The 8,511-nt window shown below is 45.6% G+C and overlaps 1 protein-coding gene across 2 annotated transcripts; it reads right to left on the bottom strand.

Annotated features, from left to right (window-relative positions):
* Positions 1–4,857: 4,857 nt before the first annotated feature.
* On the bottom strand, positions 4,858–8,049 carry LOC125544607 (uncharacterized). Of its 2 annotated transcripts, XM_048708352.2 has the most exons (3): positions 7,578–8,049; positions 6,396–6,603; positions 4,858–5,776 (listed from the first exon to the last, which is right to left on the bottom strand). In XM_048708352.2, exon 3 carries the CDS (start codon positions 5,666–5,668, stop codon positions 5,204–5,206), a length of 465 nt encoding a protein of 154 aa, XP_048564309.2. In that variant the 5' UTR covers positions 5,669–5,776; positions 6,396–6,603; positions 7,578–8,049; the 3' UTR covers positions 4,858–5,203. The 2 variants fall into 2 exon arrangements, with proteins under 2 accessions (XP_048564309.2, XP_087401810.1); XM_087545684.1 differs by lacking the exon at positions 4,858–5,776 and having other exon boundaries at positions 7,578–8,045.
* Positions 8,050–8,511: the final 462 nt, after the last annotated feature.

Raw genomic sequence — 8,511 nt, 5'->3', positions numbered from 1 at the left:
TTTTCTTTTCGAGAAAGATAAAAATTGTTGGAAAACCCCTCCTGACGAAATTTAAACATCACGCCCAACCGAATAAAACAGAGTCCAACCTAATATGCGGAAGGTTTGAGGAAGATATATCGCCTCATCCTCCTGGACGGACACACGAGAATAAGAATCGGAGGTGGTGGTTGTCGTTGCGGCAGTGGCGGCTTCCATCTTGACCCCGTTTGCCACGGCGAACGCCATATTGATTGGTCTCGACGACGATGGGCGGCGAAGCCGGCGATGGCCGAGGAAGACGAGACGACAGGAGCAGGGGCAAGAGCGCCTGCCTGCGGTGGTGGGGTGGGAAGAGCAGCGCAGAATGGGTGTGATCCTGTCCTCCGCGGGCTTGCGCGACCACCATCGCCCGCCGGCTCTCCAGATCGCGCCCGACCGTCCCGCCGCCAGATCGGCACGTCACAGGAGTGGGCACGGCGGCCATCACAGGCAGAGCAGAGCGGAGACCGCGGGCGAAGCAGGGCGAGCTGAGTTGCTGGCGGCGGTGGCGTTTTGGGGGAGAGGAGAGGACAGCGGAGGCCGGCTAGGTTCAGTCGCCACAGCCAAAACCGAATGGCGTGCTATCCGGCGAGGGGCCCGACCTGTCGCGCGGCATCGCCTCCTCCACATCCGCCTGCGAATCGAGCTCTACAACCTCCATCCCAAACTCCCTACCTGCCTTTCCCTCCCGGTTCCCCTCCCAATGCCCGGTCCCCGCTCCTTGCCTCCCAAGCATGGCGATCCTCCCTCTCTGAGGTCCTGGCTGCCGGCCTCCTAGCACGGTGCACCTCCCTCGTCTTCGTTCTCTGATTTGGCGGCTCCTCCGGCACTCCGGTTTTTTGCAGCAGCTGGCAGTCGGGTTAGTTCACTGCTCATCTCGTCCATCTCCCAAGCCTCCAATATGGTAAGTCCTCAATTCCTCTTCCTCAGTTTCTCACGTTGTCAATCTATCATGGTTTGATTAAGTTTCAAAAAGGAAAAGTCTTGTTTTGATTGAGGTTCAAAATGAAGTAGAAAAAGCTTGGTTCAATTTTGGTTGTCATGGTTCCTTACCTGTATTCATGGGTGGATCTAACTTAAATGCATGTTTCTTTTTTTAGAGTAGCAGGCTAGCAAGATATCTTTATCAGGATCAGTGCTTATGGAGTATGCACTATGGAGTATGCACTGAAGTCTGAACTGTTGTTCTTATGTGTTTTGGGTAATTTGGGTGACGAATTTGATGCTTATGTTGAATGTTTGTGGGTTTTTCGGGGGAAGAAAATACTGGTAGTTACTTTATTGGCATCGGTCCGCAGTTAGCACTGCTGGTTTAGGATCTGCATTGTTAAGGTCTTTAGCTAATTGCTCTGCTATCTGCAATCTTCAAAAGCAAAAAAAATGAAGCCTGGAGCATAACAGAGTAAACTGGATTAAAAAAACAGTACCGCAGGAGCAAAACGGTGCAGCGGATGATGCCAACGTGAATGACGATTAACTTCTCCGACCTTGTGGTAGTCTGAATCTGAATCACATGAATGGGTGACCTTTCTCATAATCCTTTTTCTGAAACCGTTGGCTTAGACTGACATTTTGGTAGTTGTGTAAGCTGAAGCATGATACTAAGCTGAACAATTTACTGTTCTTTTTTCGCATGAGATCACATTTTGGTAGTCTAAGGAAGTTGTAAGATGATGTACTTAAGCTAAGTTTCTTCTGTTTCAATAAAACACAGGTTGGTAGTTGCATAACTTGAACCATGATGCTTTCTTGCTGCTGCTGTAGTAGTCTCTAATGGAATTGCGAGATAATTTAGTTAAGCTAATCTCATTGGTCTGCACTCTCAAAAAATCACAAGAGCCATTTAGAAGAAGGTAGGGTACTATTATACATTGGTCATGTAATATACAGATTAAGACAACAGACTAAAAATTTAATTGTGATACTTCAGATTTGCAGAGTTTTACTATTTCTCTGTTTCTTTCCTAATAGTGGAACAAAATTACCGTTTCTTGCGCGTCATCTCACAAGGAGGATGTCGGGCTGCCCATTTTAGTGCACCATGCCACAAGTTCCAGAAAATTATTTTGTCTCCTGATTAATGATTTTGCGACTACTTTCATTTAACAAGGCTTATGTGTGCATAAGTTTGTTACTGAATCTGGGAGATGTAGCTAAGTATATAAAAAAGTGTGCTTCTTTGCATTAGGCAGATGGAACTATTCAGTTTATACTTGTTGTTAATCTTCTGTGTATTGTGTATGGTGCATTCCTTATTTGGTTTACACACCACAGTGGTAACTTGCATTTTGTCAAGGAGGTTTGGTTCTATTTTTTCTGTGAAAAAATTAGTTCTCGACTTCAATGCCATCTTTCGTTGTTATAGGTATAAAGCCTTGTTTTACTATCCTCAGGATAAACATGTTTCAGATACTCAACAATGGAACATCCATGCCCTTTTGTGATGTTAACCATGTTAACCATCTTACGCCAGGGCTGACGAGGAAGAGGACCGGCGGAGTGGGGTTCGACAAGGTGGCGGTGGTTACTTTGTATCTCCCGTTGGTTTGTGGTTACGTAATTCCTATAGCTGTAACTTTTGCACAATCATAAGGCCTTTATAGAATGCTAAAAGCTTCAGACCTTTGCATCGGTTCTGTAGAATACATCAACCAAAGCTTACTCTTAGATATTTAGTTTAAGTTAAATTTACTCCGAGTAATTAAGGATATTGGGCCTCTACAAGAAAAGTAAGAATCTGAATCCGTAAGTAATTATAACCACTCAAGTGTGATCTTCTTGTGTTGCTTAAATTTCTAGCTAAGATATCTTTTTGATACAGATTGTCAGGTTCTGTTCTAACATAAAATGCCCAGTTTTGCTAGAAGCTCTGCTTACTTTGATGTACATCTCTTTGTCTGAAAAATTCACTAATAGTTTGTTTTGCTGAACATCTTAGGTCAACTGGATTCCATCTCAATTTATGTAAATCTCTTTCCTAAAAAGGTCGATGACAAGGTGGTGTGAAGTGAGGAGACGTAGAGATGGATGAGGACGATGGCAGGAAGTAGTAGCAGCTCGCCCTCTCCTAGGTCTTCACCTCTACCCTTAGGCCTTGTACAATGGGAGGTGCTTAGGGGAGATGCTTAGAGAAATAAACCAGGCTTTTCTTAAGCACCAGTGTTTATTTGTATAGGATAGACGCTTAGGCCTTGTACAATGGGAAGTGCTTAAAGGGGTGCTTAGAAAAATAAACCGAGATTTTCTGAAGCACCGGTGCCTATTTCTACAGGAGAGACACTTAGTTAAGCGTCTACCCTGTATAAATAAGTATCAGTGTTTAAGGAAAGCCTAATTTATTTCTCTAAGCACCTCCCCTAAACACCTCCCATTGTATAAGGCCTTAGTCTACCTATACTTAGCTTCTTTGCTCCCACTCCTGTTCCTCCCTCTTTCTTATATAGGTTTCCATCTGATGGCAGCTCTCTCTCCCTTTTCCATCTCTGTTTTGTAGATAGCAGAGCAACCTATCATATGTACACTGAAATTGATTTTGTTGTAAGCTTATTCAGATTTTATTTATTTCTTATTGATTCATCAAGGAATGGTTGTAAATATTTCATATGACTACATCAAAGAGAGCAAGAAATCCTGATGTTATAGCATACGCTCATATTGATGTACATGAGTGGGACTGAGGACCAAACATGATAATTGAATGTGTCGATATAAGGTAATTGCACATAGTCCCGTCTCAAGAGGCGCCACCAGGTGGCGCCCCAGCCTCTAGTCATTCAAGAAGAAGAACGAGCATACAAGGAATCTGCTGCTGCCGCACAAAATCTCAAGATCAAATTTGTAAGAGACCGCCATCGGCGAGGAGGACGTGAGAGGAGTGCCCGTTCGGGAGGACCAGTGGTCGACTGTGATGGCGAGTTGGCGACGGCCGCCGACGACGCGGGATGAGGGCTCGCCGGGAAAGGACCGATGGTTCGTCGATGGCGACTGCCGCGAGATGAGTTGTCGTTGGGGTAGGACCAGTGGTCGACGGTGACCGCGGCCGGTGCAGGATGCGTTGCTGAGAAAGGACTTGTATTGTGGTAGACGGCGACGGCAACATGCAGGCCAGCTGCGCTGTATGCCGGTCGTGGGCGGCGGATGATGAACTGGTTTATAGAAAAACATCTAATTATTGTTTTTCCATAAACTCGGTTTTTCAGTTTTAGTAAAGCCAAGATTTACTTATCCATGGATTTGTTATGTTAACCAAACATAGTTTTAGTTTGTTGTAATCGAAAACATGTGTAGGCCAAACTGGTTTGGTAAAATCCCACGGAGGGAGTACTTCACAGCAGCGGGCATATACCGATGCTTAATGAAATAGTCATGCTGCAAGGAGAGCTACAGTTCCCCTCAACTTTTTTGGGTTCCATGAAGCCCCACCAAAACTGATCACAAGTAATCAACTACTCCCTCCGTCCCAAAATATAAGAACGTTTTTAACACTAGCATAGTGTCAAAAACGTTCTTATATTCTGGGACAGAGGGAGTACATTCCTGGGAACTTTGGTGCAGAAAGAAAGGACAGCCCTGGGCTTGTAACAAGAAGCTGGAAAACAATATTATGTACCGAACTTGATACAAACTGCTGCAACTTCAGCGTTTCAGTCTGCTTCACAGGACAGCTCCAGATTCAGCTTCAGCTCCAGCGTTTCCGTTCATCTTGTCTCCTGCATTTTACCCACTTCCTACCCTTTTCTTTTTCTTCCCAGGTGACTGCCAAACAATGGCACACAATGACATATTAGAATACAACATGATACCTACAGTACAACAGAAGCAAGTTCACATCTGATATGAGCAAAAATCATAACAAGTTTGAGTACCATAATTAACATCAGCTCGCTCAACGAGTATCATGACACGATAATACAGGAACAGTTCAACAGCTTTAGGGACACTACCACTGAAAACGGCTAAACAGACAGAGCTGGACAGCTTCGAAACACTTCGACAGTGGTCGAGCAACCACCAAACACTACCCACACAATCTAGTGTTTCAACAACGGTCGAGCAACCACCAAACACTACCCACGCAATCTAGTGTTTCAACAGCGGTTGAGCAACCACCAAACACTACACAACACGATCTATGTTTCAAAAGCGGTCGAGCAACCACCAAGCACCACCCAACAGAGTCTGTTCACAAAACAATAACAAAAAGGGACCAAGCAACGGTGACTTGAATCTTGCAGGAACCGAGGTCGCAAATGCGGCCGCTCATGCCAGAGTTCTCCGGCATGAATTCGGCGGTGGCTTGCGCGGGAAAACCGGACAGGGAAGCATCCACAGCAACTATCAGTTTCTCTCTTAAATCCACAGAAACAACCCGCCTTGAGAGCTCGATCGCGCCGTCCGGACCGACGGGCAGTTCTCCGTCTAGCAGGATGACCTTCCCATCCACACCGGAGGTGAGGGCAACGACTTGTCCATGGTGGTTCTCTGGCCATGACCCATCAATGACCTTGATACTGATGGTGGCCTCGACCGAGCGTGGCCGAAGCGCCACTTCATACTCGAGTGTGCACCGCTTGTAGGGGACAGACATAGAGAGCTTGCGTGCACAAGCATTCCCATCACCATAGTAGAAGACACCAAAAGCCAGCATCTCATCTTCGGACTCTCCTTCGCCCTTTACTTTTAGCTGGACTTCAAATGTGATCGGACCAAGGTACACTACCGCACGGGATGGGCCCGTTAGCAGCAAGAATGGATCCTGCAACACAAGCATTATCATTGATTAATCAATCAGTGACAGACTTGTAGATTTAGGTCTTGTTATTATTTCAGAACAAGGACAGATGCAACCAACCAAAACAATATTAATCTAAGGTTGATTCAAAGCAATGCTTATGTGTTTGATTGTTTAGAAGTGGTTCAAGGTTGAAATTAGATAAACCATAGATGTTGGTCAGCTTAACATGCACCTAATCCATAAACACACGGTGCTTCTAGTACACGAAAGCAACATGCTGAAATTACTACCCGATCGAAACATAGTCAGATCACCACTTATAAAAAGAGTGTGCCAAGAGGTCCTGGGTTCGAACCAGCCTCTCTGCATTGCACTTTGCAGGGGTAAGACTAGGTTCCTATAATCCCTCCCCAGACCCCACCTTGTGTGGGAGCTTCTATGCACTGGGTCTGTCCTCCTTTTTTCTTTTTTACAGAGAAGATACTAGGATTTTAACTTAATGGGTTACCTAGAACTCTGAATGAAACATGGGGAAAAAAGAATGAGAAACGTCTACAAGAGTGTAGCAGATTAGGAGACCAAAAATACAAGATTAACGAAGACAGTAAAACAAACAGACACACTGGTAGATGGCACTTACCTTCTGGGTGAGGGTTTGGCAGTTATCCCTTAGTTGCGATTATGATCCATTGAGTCTCTGGTGGCGACATAGCCATGGACATGCAGCGGCCACTTGAGACCATCTGTTGGGGTCCTGACCCTGATGGAGAAGATCTGCACAGTCTGTTCTCTGAAAAGGTATTCCGGGGTGGGTGGTTCAGATGTGTAGCACATGGGACCGATACTCGCTGCAAGAAGCCAAATTAAGTTATTGGTACATACTTGCAGTACAAAGAAAGACAGATAAATACTGAAATACCAGTACTAGCTTGTTGTTATCGGAAAGCAGTATACACGGCTAATGGCTAAGTAGCAAGCTACACCAGAAAGTAGACATTAATGGTTAATTCATGAACTTTGCTGTGGTTGGATTGGGTTGGTATTGTATACAGAAGTACAAAAACCAGACCATATGAGCAGTTGAACGGGAAAAGACTGTAACCAGGATCTTTACCGGCCTTGTTCCATGTAAAAAAAAAACAGACAGTTTCTTCTTCTTAGCTAAACAGGTAAAACCATGACATTTTTTTTAAGCAAACGGCCAGTTTTCTGTTGTCAATGAACCAGGGTTCAATTGAACCCACGTTTGGAGCAGTGAACCAGCTTAGGATGACCAATCAGCAGTCCAGTTTCAATAGCTATAACCCTAGCATTAGAAGATGCAATGCAAAGGGTCTCGGGTAAATGGGTTGTATTTGTGGCTGGGCGGCCACCCAATCAGCCACAAGAGCAGCAACAGAAACTGCTTTAATTTCCTGCGTGGATAGACTAGATGCGTGGTGTGGCCCCTAGAAAAATCACACGGCACAGGGGAATCCAGATTTTCTTTATTCTTTTCATTAGGAAAGGAATTCAGATTTGATTAGAATATACTAGCTCCGGAATTACTTGTGGGGATGTATCTAGCACTATATAAAGAGAATCGATGAGCGACAAATAATTCCGTCCGGATATTATTATGCAGTACTCCCTCCGTTCCTAAATATTTGTCTTTCTAGATATTTCAACAAATGACTACACACGGAGCAAAATGAATGAATCTATACTCTAAAATATGTCTATATACATCCGTATGTGATAGTTTATTTGAAATCCCTAAAAAGACAAAGTATTTAGGAACAGAGGGAGTATATAGAAAGAGAATCGATGAGATGTTTCTTACTTTGGTCGTCGAAGGAGCCGAAACGGTCGGCCCACCTTCTCTCCCAGGTTCGACGGTACATGGTGATGGAGTCCTCCTCCTTGAAGTCCCCCTTTGGCCAGTCTCGGGTCGGAGGCGGCCGCAGATTTTCTTGGTCCTGCGCCACTGCCTCGTCCCGTGTTGGGGTCGGCGGTTGATTCTCATCGCGACGGATTCGGTTCTTCTTCACCAGGGCCTTGTTCTTGACCAGTTTGAGGCTGAGCGGCCTCGCCGCCTTGGCGTTCTCCCTCCCACGAATCCGACGGCCCTCGCCGTCACTGGTGTGGATCTGGATCCCCGCGAGTGCACTGCTCATCGCCTCGACCTCCATCGCCGTGGCCGCTCAATCAATCGATGGCGGCTAGGGTTTCCCTCGGTGCGGCCTTTACCTTTGGTGCTAGTACTACCAGTACTAGAGGACGGGTGCGCGATGGCGATGGGCACGCGCAGTCCTTTTCAGTATCTTTTATTATATTTATTTATAAACGACGAGGCCCGACTCTAGGGTTGTATTGTAGGAGTATTCACAACAAAGAAAAATAAATAAATTAAGTTGTGCCGTTGTCGAGTCGGGCACGGTCGGCTGCCACGCGCTCCACCGTTTCTTCTCCCACAGATATTTTCCGAGTCGGAGCAAGTATTAAAATGCAACAAACACAAAGATGTTGCGCGCACCGGTGGCTGGGGGTTCATCTACAGAAATAAATGAAGATAGAGATGCTCACTTTGCGGTGGCTGCTTCTGCAAATGGTCTATCTGAAGAAGCACCTCACGCTGAAGCAGTGGCGATTACCCTTTGCTTTGCAGATGAAGATGGGAGTTGGCAGACTAGTATTCGAAACTGATAGCCTGACGCTCCAACATGCAGCACTGGCCAATCTCTTCAGAGCTAAGAGCTACTCCCTTCGTTCCAAAA

The sequence above is a fragment of the Triticum urartu genome, chromosome 1A (genome assembly GCF_056163025.1).
Source record: "Triticum urartu cultivar PI428250 chromosome 1A, HENAU_Tu73, whole genome shotgun sequence".
In the NCBI taxonomy this organism is placed as follows: Eukaryota; Viridiplantae; Streptophyta; class Magnoliopsida; order Poales; family Poaceae; genus Triticum; species Triticum urartu.
This window is presented reverse-complemented; position numbering and strand designations above follow the sequence as displayed.

Excerpts from the sequence above, each read along its gene's own strand:
- LOC125544607 (XM_087545684.1), bottom strand. The coding sequence starts at position 7,926 with ATGGAGGTCGAGGCGATGAGCAGTGCACTCGCGGGGATCCAGATCCAC. Across the intron at positions 6,604-7,577 it reads CGGCTCCTTCGACGACCAAA|CGAGTATCGGTCCCATGTGC; the intron begins GTAAGAAACATC and ends GGCTTCTTGCAG.